The 16,715-nt window shown below is 42.8% G+C and overlaps 1 protein-coding gene across 6 annotated transcripts in view; it reads right to left on the reverse strand.

Annotated features, from left to right (window-relative positions):
- Nucleotides 1-3,412: 3,412 nt before the first annotated feature.
- celsr1 (cadherin EGF LAG seven-pass G-type receptor 1) overlaps nt 3,413-16,715 on the reverse strand; it is a 154,310-nt gene continuing 141,007 nt past the window's right edge. For 3 of the 6 annotated variants that reach the window (XM_023952121.1, XM_023952117.1, XM_023952122.1), the window contains 5 exons: nt 7,683-7,783; nt 7,460-7,600; nt 6,411-6,680; nt 5,949-6,327; nt 3,413-4,466 (listed from right to left, as the gene is read on the reverse strand). In XM_023952121.1, coding sequence (XP_023807889.1) covers nt 4,439-4,466; nt 5,949-6,327; nt 6,411-6,680; nt 7,460-7,600; nt 7,683-7,783 — 919 coding nt within the window. In that variant the 3' untranslated portion in view covers nt 3,413-4,438. Of the gene's footprint in view, nt 4,500-4,679; nt 4,742-5,948; nt 6,328-6,410; nt 6,681-7,459; nt 7,601-7,682; nt 7,784-16,715 lie in introns of all 6 variants that reach the window. The other 3 variants (XM_023952119.1, XM_023952120.1, XM_023952118.1) reach the window with 3 other exon arrangements.

Below are 16,715 nucleotides of genomic sequence, written 5' to 3' on the forward strand. Positions count from 1 at the left end.
GCCTTTATTTTGTCGGGACACGACTGGAAATACAAATCCACGTGATTGTTTGAACGGTTTCTAAGGACTGAGCGGCATTTCTGCTTTGAAAAGCTCGCACACCTGGCGCCCCCTCGCGAGGGGTGTCGGAAAAGATAGGAAGGGAGAGGCAAGGAGCCCACGGGGTGAGGGCGGAGTGCAGAGGCTTCCACGCAGACGCTCCACAGAGGCGTCCGTGGAGCAGCCGGTCGGTCCCGTTCGCGCTCCAATGCTTTCTCTGGAGCGAAACATCCCTCTATGCATGACGTTAAACCAGAGCAGTAGTGACACACGATCGGAATGAACTGTTTACATGAACAACGATCGGATCAACAATCGGCATAACCCACTCATCTCGATTGGAAAAAAAATTAATTCGAACGAGTAAACGCAGCTACTGACGAGTCTGCTTACAGAATGGAGGTGGAGCAGCTAGCAGTGTGGTGTACATCCCATAACCTCCAGATCAACGTGGAAAAAACAAAAGAAATTGTTGCAGGAGGCCAAAAAGGAAAACCACCGCAAAGCAGGTTACGAAGATGTATTAATACAGAAACCCCGTCATGAGTAGATTAACAATGTTGACCGTATCAATGACACCACAGCAACATGCAGACAAAAAAACCACAAGTCATGCACAACAATAAAAAGTAAAAACATGCATTATAACTGTGATGCACAGCACTCGGTGGGATATGGCACCAACCAAAATAACATGTGGGGTGAAACCTAAGGGAAGTGACCAACAAAAATGACAAACAGAACAGAGGGTAAACAGTCCGCTCCTGCACCTGATTAGTCAATCACGCTGAGACAGCCCTGTGAGGAGCGGACTAACAAAATACAAAACATAAACTTAAACAGGACAGCAGGGCACAGTATTCCGGCACTAAAAGCAGAAAACACACCATATTAAAACATTTGATAAGAAAAATAATGTAAGCATTATTTTTAAAATATACCTCTGCCGTCATGAGTAAAAAGTGTAGATACCTGGTGCTAAAACATCAGCCACAGGTAGGGATAGAAACAGTCTTACCAAACTCAAGGCTCGGGCCAGCTCACACACTTAGGGTTTGAGTTGTCTGGTTCCCTCACAGGCTATAGCACCATGGCAACCACACATCAACTTCATTTTATACTCTTCTGCACCGTGGGTATAGCGACACCCTCAGGTGCCTCCCATTACAAAATGGTGATCGAATTCAGGAAATCTGGCAATCACCCCGACTCATCTGACCATAAACGATGCTGCTTTGGAGAAGGTCAACAGTGTCAGGTTCCTGGGGGGCAACCTCACTAACAACTTGTCCTCCTCCGCCAACTCCACAATGGTCATCAGGAAAGCACAGAAGTGTTTCCATCCCCTCCGGAGACTCAGGAAGGCTGGAATTCCAACACCTCACCTCCTCTCCTTCTATAAGGGCACCATGGAGAACATCCTGACTCAGAGCTTCACATCCTGGTTTGGCAGCTGCAGGGTTCAGGACAAACAACGGCTCAGCAGGATTGTCAGGACTGCGAGCAATATTGTTGGTGCCCCTCTCCCGATCCTAGAGGAGCTATGCGAGCAGCGCTGCCTACGCAGAGCAACCTCCATCATCAGGGACCCCCAGCACCCCTCTCATGGACTGTTGTCCCTCATGCCATCTGGGAGGAGGTTCAGCAGTATCAGGAGCAGGATCCTAAAAAGCTTCTTTCCACAAGCTGTGAAACTGCTAAGCGGACTGTCTTCCTCATGCATTCATACTCTCACAAACTCCACTCTGCAATAAGACCCAAAGGATTACCCCCCATCCCCCACACAACCTGAAGACACAATACACCCCCCCCCTCCCCCTAAAAAGACTGCTGCTAAATGCACCTAGTCACTTTAATCACAGGACTGTTTACACTAAATGCCGGTCTCTATTTTATTTTATTTATCTTATTTCATTGCTATTTTTATTCTCTGATTTTTATTCTATTTTATTGCTTGCTCTCTGTACTGTCATGCTATTGAGAAACATCATCTCATCTCACCTGTGTATTTCTCTGCAAATACAATGTGTGGAATGAGAATGAACCAAATCTTGAATCTTGAATCTTGAACTAAGACCAAAGCTTGCAGCAGACTCAGAGCTTCACTCTCCCCCATCCCACCCAGACTGGATTCGATCATGTCTAACAGGCCCAAGTGACTTATTAACCCTTGTGCTATCTTAGATGACCCCCCCCCCCCCCCTTCCATTGAGGTGTTCTCCCTACCATGACAAAGGTGGGTAAAGGTGGAAAGATTTCATGTAATCCATGGACACCAGTGAAGATCACAAATCATTGAAGAAAAAAGGTTCAGAGCACTATCTAGAGCACATGTGTCAAACTCATGGCCCGGGGGCCAAATGTGGCCCTCCATGTCATTTTATGTGGCCCGCGAGAGCAGAAAAGAGTTTAATTTCTTAGAATAAAAAATAAAAATGTGTGTGTATTTTTTCATATCTAGGGGGAATCGGACTTGAGATATCGAATTGGGCAACTATACATTATGACTTAAACACTGTCCATATAACCTAACCTGACAGAATCAAATTAAAAGGATTTATGGTAAAGTAACAAGCAAACATGTTTTCTATGCAACTGTAATTGTCACTTTAAAAAGTTCTAATTCAATTCAATTCAATTTTATTTGTATAGCCCAAAATCACAACAACAGTCGTCTCGATGGGCTTCGAAGTAAAACATTAAATCAAAAGGATCACGAATACAAAGAGTTCAATAGAAAAATACTAAAATGAACTAACAAACTGACTAAGCTATACTGGCATCCCTGCCCTTAGACCCCCCTTCGCGGTAAGGAAAAACTCCCAAAAAAACCGGATTCCGGAAAAAACGAAGAAACCTCAGGGGTGCCCACATGAAGGAGGGATCCTCCCTTCTAATAAATAAATAATTAGTCATTTAACATTAGGAGCGGTTACGTTTATTTTTCATTACATTTAGTGACATGTATAAGTTATCTCTGGCCCTTGGAGGACAGACAATATGCTGATGTGGCCCTCGGTTAAAATAAGTTTGACACCCCTGGTCTAGTGGGTCTAGATGACCCAACTCCCATTGCTAAAGTGCCTAGGAACGCTCAAGGGTTAAAAAACTGATTGGTGAAAATATTGTATTTAAATTATGTTTTGCTGTTTTTTTAATCAAATTGAAAAATTGTAAATCATCTAATATATGATTGTCGTTTTTGTAGAATTGTGTTTGTAGAAATGCTCAGAAGTGACCACTGACCAATGTTTGACACTGAATGAATATGACTCACTGGCGGAATTCTAACCATGTAGTAATCTCATTTTTCTTGTTTCATTTATTCACAAAGCCATATTTCACTCCATGTGACAAATAAAGACAAAAAGCATTTAAAAATTCATTTTTAATTTTACCGAAACATTCATTTCTTCTCTTTCCAGTGTCGTAAAACCATAAAAATAAATACACAAAATGTCTCAAAACATTTCCAGTTTTGCAGATCAAACAGAAACATTTTCAACATGGATTAAATCAGGGCTGGACCACTTGATAGAAAAATAACCAGTTGTAGTTGCCTTATTTATATATTAGCTGCAAAAAACAACAGACATTTGAGCTTAGATTGAGAAAACAAATAGGAACCTTATTTGTTTAATGCATTTTTATGGTTAAAATAATAGCCTTTCTTTGGCTAAATTGAAGTGATTCCTATTGTTTTAACATTTTATTTCACAACTTTGATAATCAGAGGTGTGTTGAACCAGCATATGGGAATAAAAAAAAAGGTTTAGGGCTGGTCGGTTCCAGTTTTTGTGTTCAAGGACTCATAGAAAACATTTTTCTGATGCGACAGCTGTGAAGGTTTCAGTCCAGAGAAAAGGCACAAAGTCTTTAGTTCTCTATCAAACCAGCATGTGCAGAGATTTTCCTAATCCTGCTCCCCAATGTAGCAGAATTCACTTCAGACAAAGTACAAAATAAGTTCTTTCTTCATAAAAAATATCTACACCATAATTACACACCTGTACACTGGAAGGCCATGGAAGTGGAGAAAAATAAGAGCACTTGGTGTTCTGAACTCAGCAGGCAAAGGTCCTTTCGGATCTGCATCTTCGCCTGAACCAACTTGAGAGGAAACTTCTACCTTCAGTGTTCTCCAAACTATTGATAAGTTCTGACACCCCCCCCACTAGTGTTTTTGGCACAGAAAGCTCCTCCGAGTCATTTCTCGGTCACGCTGAAGTTCCCTTTATCATCTCCCATCTTTCTCAACGTGCGTGCTTGGCGCTCGCAGATCAGAATCCTGACGTTAATACTGTTTTCCAGAGAGATGAAACACAAGGCGGAGCAGATCGGCTGGTCAGGCGGCGAGGGCGCCCTTTTGCTCGTCGTCGTCCTTTACGTCTTCTTCCTCTCACAAAGGTGGGCTGGTCTCAACGTCCCTAACAGGTCAGATCGAAGTCTCGTTACTGCCACTGTTAGGGGGGGAGAGTGGTGTCAGGGAAAGTGGGGGTGGAGGGACAGAAAAGTGCAGTGAAAAGAGAAAGAGCGTGCAAACAGGTAAACATGGATGGGGGGGGTTTCATGCAGCATTCAAGCAAGACAGACACATGACTTCATGCTTTAAAGGACATTTGGTTATTTCCTTATTGTACCTTTTAGCTCCAGTGTTTACATTCTACCCTAACTCTTCAACCGTCAACGGATCCATAGGATTCTGAAGCAGAGAACAGCGGCTGTTTTACACATCAGTGCAAAGCAGATATGAAAGCCGCTTTAGAATCAGCTGACTCACGCTGATCCCGTAAACTACACGTAAACAAAAGTAAAAGTAAACGACATACAACACGTTACAGTAGATGTTTATGTAATTATCGTAAATCATCTGAATCTGCGTCAGAATCCATTGGAAGTACATTAACTTCATAAACGGTCGAGGAGTTGTGGTATGTCAAAGAGTGTGTTATTACGGTGTCACTGGCGACATCGCTAGTATTTAAGAGATAAATCGTTCCTCAAAGCAGTTTCTTCATCATTCAAACTAATGTTGAAAAGAATTTACTATTCTTTAGTGGTTTGGACAAAGTGGCCCACATCATCACACTGCCACCTCCTTGTTTGGCTGTAGAAAGTTCTTTGTGTGCCATGCTTTTGTTTCAGGTCCTACGAGACCAAATAAAGTCTACAAAAACAAAACATACATTTGTCCAAAAAAGGTTGGTCAGTATATTCTATTTTCCTCCCTTTAACCCTTGTGCTATCCAAGGCACTTTAACATTGGGAGTTGGGTCATCTAGACCCACTAGACAGTGCTCTGAACCTTTTTTCTTCAATGATTTGTGATCTTCACTGGTGTCCATGGATTACATGAAATCTTTCCACCTTTATCCACCTTTGTCATGGTAGGGAGAACACCTCAATGGAAGGGGGGGGGGGGGGGGTCATCTAAGATAGCACAAGGGTTACAAAGGAGAGACTGCAACAAATTAGCAGAGTGTCCATTTTGGATCCATTTGGTGCAGCTTCTGTCTTTTATTGAAACACAGACACATGCCTAATGTGGATCAAGTGAGACTTGAAGATGCTGCTTACAAACACACTGGATCTGCTGGCAGTTAAAAATGAATCCGGATAGAAAATCTGAATTTCAATTATTCTGATCCAGAGCTTAGTCTATCAATCCTCCCTGGGATTATTTCCAGGTTTGAATGAATAAACTCCAGAGTGGCATCCTATAAATGAATAAATATTAAAAGAGATAAATGAGCCAATCTTTTCAACGGTTCTTTGAAATGAACGGATTCAGCTCTCTAAAAAGAGTCATAAATCCCATCACTATTAAAACGGAAAGAACCTAACTGCTAGGGGAGTCAGTTACAGATATATATAAATGGATTTACAAATGTACGTGTTTTTTTGCTTACTCTGAGTTGGACTCATTGCCTCCGTTGACCGTCCCTGACTTTAAGTGCATTGGCACGCCCCCATTGGTCTCCCGGTAGATGGTGGCCGGCGGAGTCCCGACTGGTATCTGAGGTCGTGGGGCAATAGGCGGTTTCACAATGGGAGTGTTGTCGTGGTTGCTGAGGCGACCCCCTCCTTCATTGGAGGCTTGTGAGGAAGGCCGCGATGTGGGGCTCATGATGTTGACGGAGGAGGGGGGTGGGCTGGAGGTGTTGTTGTTTATGGGCGGATGGGAGGTGATGGTAGGAGAGTTGTAGTCGCTCAGCTTCTCCCTCAGGCGATTCTTCATGTTCTTGTCGGCTAGCAAGGGGGGGTAGATGATCTTGTTTTTTAAAATACCTGAGCGATGGCGGAGATTCACATTACTTCAGGGAAATGGACTCCCACTCAGCTCTGGATTGGCTGTGAAACCTTGTCCTTACCTTTTCTCTGCTCCGGTTGGTGGTTGCTGTTGCTGTTGGGTTGGTTCACTGGTGCTGGGTCTTTTGGGTTTGTGGGTGTCTGCTTGGCTTTCTCCAGTAGAGGGTCCCTCTCCCGTTCTCCAACGTGGTTAAGTTTGTTTTCTGGGTGCAGCTCCACATTCACTTTGGTCTCCACCCTGAGCCTCTCTGGCCCGCCCGGTTCCTCGCTGTCACTGGCTGTGGTGGCCTCTGTTGGCCAGTAAGCCTTCACATAATTGGACCCTGCATCCCCTATAAAGTTAAAAACAGTTTTTGTTACGATGTAGAATAAATTTATATCTAATCCAGGTTAACCCTTTAACACAAAAACTATTGTTTGCATTCATTCAACAACTGTAACCTTTCAACCATTTATGCAATAAACTTAGTTCAAGCAGATTCTAAAATGAAGAAAAGCAGCTTTGTCAAATATCAGCGCAAAGCTGATATGAAGTTTTTTAGCAGAATAATTACCTTTACAAATAACGTACTAACTAGCTTTAATAACCAAAAATGTTGCTAATGTAACTAACCTTTATAAATAACTTTACTAATGTAATATGTTGCTAACGTAACAAACATTACTAAACATCTTTACTGTTAAATGTTGGAACAAAGATAACATACAAGGCCACTTCTCTTGCCGTCAGAATCTATTGAAATTATGTTACAGTCGTCCCTCGTTCTATCATGTTCTCTTTTTCAACAGATTCTTTTCAGACCTGTTTGGCATGTCTTTATTTTTCAATGCTCTGTATTCTGCATCCTGATTGGCTGTAGACCATTGTCAATCATTCTCCTGTACAGGATGTGTTCAGCTTTCCAAAATTAACATAAATCTGTGTTTGAGATCAGGTCTTTGATTTCATTTTATAATACTGGACTTATTATTTTAGGAACTTTAAAACTTTGAGAGTTTAAACAAGAGAGAAAAATGTTTAAGTCTGTCTGAGAAAAGTTAGTAGTTGAGGTTTTACAACCTTAAAAATCTGTATGCTGAGACGGTAAAGGCTTAAAGAGGCTGTGCCCACCTTTTGGGGTGCTGTGAAGGGGTCTCTCATTGTTCCACTTTGGTTTAACATCCAAGTTTTCATCCTCACTGCCAGAGGACTGGGAAGAGGCGTAGGAGGAGCTGTGCTCGTCCACCGACAGCTCGCTGTCTGAGTCAGAGTCTGCTGGAGACAAAGACAGCATGAAGCCCAGCAAATCCGTGCTATAGGACAGACGGGCCTAAAGACAGAGGCGCAGACTCACCGTCGCCTTTGGCGCCGCTCCTGTGGAACAGCGGCCCGTCCAGATCCGTGTGTCCTTTAGCTGTACCCGAAGAGACACTGGGCTTCTGAGGAGACTCTTCTCTGAGAAGGCACACAAAAAAAGGTTTCAGAAGGAATCCAACTCTGTTCACAAATCTATACCTCTGGGGTAGATTTGATTTGATTTATTCGTGTTTTTCAAGCATTAATTGTAGACAATATAGCCCTCGCCGCCCGCTTTTACACGCCATTGCTGCTCTCATCACCCACCTTTGATCCGACCTCACTTGCTATACAGCCAATACACACCCCTGACTCCCCCTCTCTCTTTTTGTTCTACTGTCAGGGCTGCAAGTGACTGCATGTAGCTAAAAGTGCTAGCATCACCAACTTTCTCAGAAAAACCTATTACTAGAGATGCTAGTTATGCTTCCAATGTTAGTTGTGCTAATGCTGCTAAAAGTGCTAGCATTACAACCAGCATCATCAAACAATTTGCTCTCGATGCTAACTATGGAAGCAATGCCAACTGCAATAACAGTCAAAACAACATGGTGGTGCTATTGTGCTTTGTGTTAGTTATATCTCCATAGCAACCATTTTATGTTTTGGTCGCCTCAAACAGATTGATGTGACTTTCAGAAGAATCTACAAAAGTAAACTTTTGGATTTCCTTAGCAATTAAAGATGTTTTTCTTAATTGAAATTAAAGAGTTTCTGTAATACATTTGGACATTGTTTGGGATCAGGGCTTAATCTGCTCCACAGTTTAGTGCCACACAGAAACTTTTCTATGAGGAAGTATGACAGCAGCTGATCATGTAAACAATGCACTTAGACCTGAAAGTGATGGAAACAAAGAGCAGCAGGCATGGCTCTTCCATCCATCTTCCTCTGCCTGTCAGGGACCGGGTCACGGGGGCAGCAGTCTAAGTTTAGATGCACAGACTTTCCTCGCCCCAGCCACTTCCTGCAGCTCCTCTGGAGGCGTTCCCAGGCCAGCCGACAGACATAGTCTCTCGAGCGTGTCCTGGGTCTTCCCCGGGGCCTCCGCCAAGTGGGACATGCCCGGAACACCTCTCCAGGGAGGCGTCCAAGAGGCATCCGGACTAGATATCAGAGCCACCTCAACTGGCTCCTTTCGATGTGGAGGAAAAGCGGTTCTACTCCAAGCTCTCCGCGGGTGACCGAGCTCTTCACCCTATCTCTAAGGTAGCGCCCAGCCACCCTGCGGAGGAAGGTCATTTCAGCCGCTTGTATTCGGGACCTCGTTCTTTCGGTCATGACCCAGAGCACATGACCATAGGTGAGTATTGGAACGAAGATGGACCGGTAAATTGAGAGCTTTGCTTTTTGGCTCAGCTCTCTCTTCACCACAACGGACCGATACAGCGACCGCATAAGTATGGGCGCCGCTCCGATCCACCTGTCACTCTCAGGCTCCGGTCTTCCCTACTCGTGAACAAGACCCTCAGATACTTAAACTCCTCCACCTGGGGCAGGGACACTCCACCCACCGAGAGATGGCAAACTACCTTTCTCCGGTCGAGAACCATGGCCTCAGATTTAGCTGTGCTGACCCTAATCCCAGCCGCTTAACACTCGGCCGCAAACCGCCCCAATGCACGCTGAAGGTCCTGGCTTGATGAAGCCAACAGGACAACATCATCTGCAAAGAGCAGAGAGGAAATCCTGTGGTCCCCAAATCAGACCCCCTCTGGCCCCTGGCTGCGCCTAGAAATTCTGTCCATAAAACTTTGAACCGGTGACAAAGGGCAGCCCTGCCGGAGTCCAACATGCACCGGAAACAATTCTGACTTACTGCCGGCTATGCGAACCAAGCTCCTTCTCTGGTCATACAGAGACCGGACAGCCCTCGGTAAGGCTCCCCGGACCCCATACTCCCAGAGCACCCCCCAAAGGATACTACGGGGGACGCCTTCTCCAAATCCACAAAACACATATGGACTGGATAAGCGAACTCCCACAATCCCTCCAGCACCCTAGAGAGGGTGTTGAGCTGGTCCACTGTTCCACAACCAGGACGAAAACCGCACTGTTGTTCCTGGATCTGAGGTTCAACTATCGGACTCTCCTCTCCAGTACCCTGGTATAGACTTTCCCAGGGAGGCTGAGGAGTGTGACTCCCCCGTAGCTGGAACACACCCTCTGGTCCCCCTTCTTAAAAAGGGGAACCACCACCCCTGTCTGCCAATCCAGTGGTACAGTTCCCGATTGACACGCAATGCTGCAGAGACGTGTCAGCCAAGGCACCCCTACAGCATCCAGGGACTTGAGGTACTTCATCCACTCCCGGAGCCTTGCCACCGAGGAGCTCGTTGACTACCTCAGTGACTTCAGTTTGGGTGATAGACAGCCTCACCCCAAAGTCCTCATTCTCTGCTTCTTCAAAAGAAGGCGTGTCAGTGGGATTGAGGAAATCCTCGAAGGATTCCTTCCACCGCCCGTGTCCCCAGTCGAAGTCAACAGCTCCACACCCGCACTGAAAACGGTGCATATAGAGAACTGCTTTCCCCTCCTGAGGCGCCGGACGGTTTGCCAGAATCTCTTCGAGGCCAACCGATAGTTATTCTTCCTGGCCTCACCGAACTACTCCCAGGACCGGGTTTTTGCCTCCGCAACAGTCCGGACTGCAGCTCACTTAGACTGTCGATACCTGTCAGCTGCCTCTGGAGTCCCACAGGCAAGCCAGGCCTGGTAGGACTCTTTCTTCAGCTTGACGGCATTCCTTACTTCCAGTGTCCACCTCCGGATTCGGGGGTTATCGCCGCGAGCCCCAACCCCAGGCCTAGCTCCAGAGGCTTCTGAACAGCTCTTTGTCTGACTCGTCACTACCATGGTAGACCCTACCAGGGGCTTAAGCCCCAGACATCTTAGCTCCAGGGATCACTCGAGCTCTCAAACAACCCAACCACGTTACGGTGGCAGTTCACGGGGGAGCATGGCTAAATTAATAGGGTATGGATCTTAATACCTTGTGCTATCGTAGGCACTTTAACGTTGGGAGTTGGGTCATCTAGACCCACTAGACCAGGGGTTTCAAACTCATTTTGGTTCGGGGGCCACATTCAACCCGTCTGATCTCAAGTGGGCCGAACCAGTAGCGTAAAGGCAAAATTACAGCTTTGTTTTTGTTTTTTTACTCAATTTGAAAACATGCCTCAACCAACATGGTAGCCTAATCATTTCTTATTACACATTCATTCACAGAGGCCAAAGGATCTTAAATAAAATTAATTTCACTTTAAAAATATTGGTTTATTCAATTTTACACAGACTGAATATTTTAAATCTGACACTGAAGCAATCATAATAATAAATTCAAGAGGGGCTACAGAAAAAAATGAAACATCTGCCTAAAATGTAAACGTCCAAACGATGACAAAATTACACTAAATTAAACTTGCAAACATTTGTGAACATAAGAGTTTCGAGTTAACCTCCTTTCTCTCCTGAAACTTCACTAGACCGTCAATATCAGGATTCAAAACCTGTGCAGAAACACATTTACTGTCATTCAAGTGTGCAAAACACAATGAAATGTCCATTATTTTTATTATTATTCATTATTATTATAATCTTTTCCCGGTTTCTGCCTGAATTTTGTGGCAAAACCTGCCTTCTTCCTGACCTTTGATGGGGCGCCATCAGTGACCAAAATTACTTCATGTGACCACTTCACTTCAACATCGTCCAGCACAGTAACTAGAGAGCTGACTATGTCATCAGCTGTTGTGTCCATCAACTCAAGAATCTCCACTGTGACGTCTCTTTAACACCTCTAATAAATATTCACAGTTATATGTGATGTTGGTGTTTTAATCAATCGTTTTTGAAAATACAATAAATGACTGGATTCCTTCATATGGCTGCCCCTGTTTCCTCAGAGATGTTGGATCTGGAGTCGTAATCCTTGACAGACTCATGGTTAAGGTCGACTGCTTTTTGGGAACAAGACTTCTGCAGCCTTCAGCATTTTTCCATAAGTTCACCATCAGAAAATGGATTGGGTGTCTGCTCCAACTTGTTTGAAATAAGGTAGCTAGCTTTCACTTCTCCATCACTGACGTCACGGCTGAAGTAAATCCAGATGGTTATTTATCGGTCCAGCTAATAGTTGCTAAATCTTTTTTTTATTAACTGCAAATAGTGAAACTTTTCTTTATGGAGAGTCTCATAGTGGTGCTGAATGTTGTATTCTTTCAGCACTGCAATCTGTTGATGACATACCAAGCATGCAGGTTTGCATTCAGCTCCGTAAACACATAAAACACTTTCCATTTTCCTGGAAAGCTCAGCACTCCACTTCAATCTTTTTATTTATTTTTTTGACAACATTTTGGTCATTAGGTGTCACTACTGATCATTCTAATAGCAATGAAACAATGGTGAGGCTCACAGGGAACCAAACTACTGCCTACCCAGACACAGAGCTGTTAGATTTCGTTTTTGGCACATGCAGAGTTATGTTGTTTCACCTGTTTAGCTTTTCCTTTGCTCCCCCTAGTGGCGGAATTGTGCATTTTGGTTATTTCTCTAAAAAATCATAACTCGCCACAGGAATGGACTAGAAACTTGCTTTCTTTTTTAAACATCCTTATGATTTTTACTCTTCAGGTATTGGCTGGACTAAACCACCGGGCCGTATGTTTGAAGCCCCTGCACTAGACAGAGCTCTGAACCTTTTTTCTTTAATGATTTGTGATCCTCACAGGAGTCCATGGATTACATGAAATCTTTCCACCTTTATCCACCTTTGTCATGGTAGGGAGAACACGTCAATGGAAGGGTGGGGTCATTTAAGATAGCACAAGGGTTAAGAGGTGCAAAAAAGTCCATGTTTGTCAAAAAAGAGGTGATAAGAGAAAGATGCAACAAAATAACAAAAAAGCCCCAACAGGCGGCAGTGGGGATTCCCTGCTTCCCTGTTGCCACCGCTCTCCTGCCTGCCAACTATGGAGTGTTATTTCTGCCACCACGTTGCACACAAAACTTTCTAAGTTGCAAATGAAAATTTTAAATATTTGTTTTTCAATTATTTTTTATTTTGCTTTCAAAAACCTTTTTTGCATTTGCAAAAGAGATTTTCGCATGCCTTGTTATCAAATCTCGCTTTTTTCCTATCTTTGATTTTGCTGGGTAAGTTTCAGTTTGACGTGACAAAGCTGCCATCAACAGCTGCTGATTGGTCCAGATTCTAACCAATCAAGTGTCTCTGTCTTATATTGACGGTGCTTGGAGGCAGACATGGACTTCGGACTTTGTGTCGGTTCTGTTCGTACGGGATTCTGCTGTTTTCAACCATTCTGGCCCGTTTTTCTCAGAGTAGAACCCAGAAGGAGCAGCAAAGCAGCTAAAATAAAACCAAGTTTTGTATTTATTTATGTCAGTGTAGTGACCAACGTGTTTAAAACGTCTGCAGCACTTCCGTCCAGCCGGAAGTTAAACTTTTTAAGATTTGCATCTGAACTATTGTTTTATTTTAATATATAAATGTTGAAATATTCAGAGAAAATAGCATTCTTGTGACTATTTTTTTTTTAAACTTTGGACAAACGCTCATGAGTTCTAAAACATGAGACACTGTGAAAATGAACATAACAGTTAAAAATGCTTCTTCTGTTAAATACATTGAGGTTCCATTGGTGAGGCATCATTCATGAAAATCAAACTTTTTACCAATCATTTGCTTTGCAGGATTCACAGGTCACACACAAACCTGTTGATTTCAGGATATCCTCAGCCATAAATTCACAAATCTGACTGGCTAATAGAAAGAAAGAAAGTATGAATTATTGTTAAAATGATCAAAAATGAAAACGTCTTCATCCAAAGCGACAAAATCGAGGGAATAAAGAAAAAAGAACTGGTTCAGCCTCTGAGCCTCGGTAGCAGACACCATGTTAGATAACTACGGTGATTTAACCCTTGGGCTCTTTTAGATGAGCCCCCCCCCTTCCATTGACGTGTTCTCCCTACCATGACAAAGGTGGATAAAGGTGGAAAGATTTCATGTAATCCATGGACACCAGTGAAGATCACAAATCATTGAAGAAAAAAGGTTCAGAGCACTGTTTAGTGGGTCTAGATGACCCAACTCCCAATGTTAAAGTGCCTAGGATAGAACAGGGGTTACTTGGTTAGAATCTGGACCAATCAGCAGCTGTTTGATGGCAGCTTTGTCACGTCAAACTGAAACTTACCCAGCAAAATCAAAGATAGGAAAAAAGCGAGATTTGATAACAAGGAATGCGAAAACGTGTTTTGCAAACGCAAACAAAGTTTTTGAAAGCAAAAAAAGTTTTTTAAAGCAAAACAAATTTTGAAAGCCAATAAAAAAATTGAAAGCAAAATAAAAAAAAATTTGAAAAGGAAATGTTTAGTATTTTCATTTGCAACGTAGAAAGTTTTGTGTATAACGTGGTGGCAGAAATATCCCTCCATAGCCAACCAGCTGAGGCAGGAAGTGCCATTCTGTCATTCGCCTGGCAGTCAGTTTATTACAGTACAAGCAGGGTGGGTGTGCTCGCTCCTGCCCCTGGAACTCTCCATTATAGTATCCCGTAACCCAAAAGGTATAGCAGGTAAAGAAAATGGATGGAAAAGAACAAAAATAAGAAAGCTAAGTTGGTACTAAAGCAGGCTAACTGGCAGCTGACTGGAGCGGCAGTCAAAGAGGAAAAAAAGAAAGAAAAACAATTCAGAAAAATTCAGAAACTATTCTGATCCTATTGACGTTTTCCCCCCCATTTAATTTAGTTTTATTACTGCTACGGTCAGCTGTAAGTTAGCCCACTTTGGTTACTGTATTTTCACGACCATAAGGAGCACTTAAGAGTCTTAAATTTTCTCCAAACTGTAGGGGGCGCCCTATGAGGCGGTGCGCCCAATGTGTTGTTGTGGGACTTAAAAGAAGATGGCGTGAGAACGAGGGGGAGGGAAGTGTGGGCGTGAACAACAATGTTTCCAACATGGCTGAAGGACAGTTTGAACTGCAGTTATCAGGAGGAACATGAGAGCAGCTATAGAGCATTCCAGATGAATGAATCCATGGTTCACATGTGGAGGAAGCTGGAAAACAAACTCTGACCGTTAAAATGACGCAGCTGAGTTTCCACGGAAACAAGGCGACTGGAGTGATGGATGAACGATCAGCGATCATCTTGGAGCAGCTTCTCTGCAGTCACCGTTCCACTGAGGGCAATAACGGTTACAGAGGAAGCTTCTGCTTTTATTTTATGAAACGCCGTTATCTTTCCATCCGGGCGAGGATTACAAAAGACAAAGATCAGGACTTGGATGGATTTTGGATGCTGATTGATGACTGAAAATATCCAAAATAAATCACAACCAACTGAGTTTTGCCCACCTTTTTAAACACACACTAGCATGCATTTTTTTATGGTTTTTTTTTGCAAATATCTTTTTATTGTTTTTAAACACATGAACAAAGTTAAAAACATTGAAGCAGCATATATTGAACAAAAAACAAAAGAAAATAAAAAATTAGTACAAGAAGGTACGTAGAGTTGTCAGGTTGAAACTTTCCTCCTATCCAGCATACTGATCACAAAGTTAACAATATGTCATAACCTTTTCTTGTTTTATACATAAACCATTTTTCCCAGTCCTTCAGAAATTGTTCTTCCTTCATTATTAGTTTGTGTGTTAATCTCTCCATTGTTTGGATTTCTTCCACAATATACATCCATTGCTTGTGTGTTGGGGCTTCAGCCTTCTGCCAGTTCTTAGTTATGGCTTTCTTTGCTGCCACAAGAAGAACTTTTACTAGGTTTTGGTCTGTTTTATGCACTGTTCCCTCTAAGTAGCCCAGATACATCACAAGACAGGTTCGGGGTATCTTATACCTGAGTGTTTCACATATAGCAGAGTGGATGGTGTCCCAGAAGAGCTTTATTTTCTCTGATTTGAGTCCTTATCCATGCAAGTTCTCCAGCAGAGTTGATGAGTTTTAATTAGTTTGCCCTTGATTTGTGGTGTTATAAAATACCTTATTTGGTTTTTCCAAACAAATTCTCGCCATTTTAGTGACTGCGTAGTGGTTTGGTGAACTTTCCACATATCGTCCCACATCTCCTCTGAGATTTTTTCTCTCAAATCCTTTTCCCATTTTGCTTTGACATATAGAGTTGACCCCACTTTTGATTCCATAAGGTGCTTATATAGAACTGATATAACCTTGGGAATATTTTCACTGTAGGCCTGTATATTTTTGTTTGATTTGAATTGATTTGATTTATTTAAGTGTCATGCACTAATGTGCCCAGCCCACACGGCCTTATATGACACTGAAAGACAAAATACACAATACATAAAGATACATGCCCATCACAAAGATCCCATAACCCCCCTAATCAGAGTCTAACAGAATACAAAGTCTCCATTCTTATTGTCCATGCCTTTGACACCAAATTTGCCAAACAAAAGATTTCATTTCCAAAAAGCCAACGTAAAATGTTATCTTCAGATAACCAAAACAAATCAGGACATTTCTTTTCTATGACCTCATACAAACAAAGTCTCTGTTTTTCTTACAAAGGACAATAAAACAAAAAATGAAATTCATCCTCCACCACTTGCAGTTCACAGACCTCACAGTCTTTCCTCCTCAGGAACGTCTTTGAAGCGCCCTACTTCCACCTGTAGGGGGCGCACTCCTGCTCTAAGTGGAGCACATAAGGATCTTTGTCCTCTTTTTAAGTTATATATAACATATGGCTCAGCAGAAAATGTGTCCTTAATTTGCAAATAAGTTCGTAATTTTGGTTTTTGAAGCAGTTTCATTTTCCATTCTTTCTCATAATAACCAACTAAAGTTTCCTTAACATTATCTATCTTACATTTCAAACAATTAAAAAATAATGATTGTAGGTTCACAGAATGTTCAACACATCTTTACACCAGGGATAAATATGAGCTCTATCCCAATCAAATATTATATGTGCAAGTCTCTCTGCAGGTAAAACCCTAACCCTAACCCTAACCTCACCAG

Source organism: Oryzias latipes, chromosome 23 (assembly GCF_002234675.1).
Source record: "Oryzias latipes chromosome 23, ASM223467v1".
NCBI lineage: Eukaryota > Metazoa > Chordata > Actinopteri > Beloniformes > Adrianichthyidae > Oryzias > Oryzias latipes.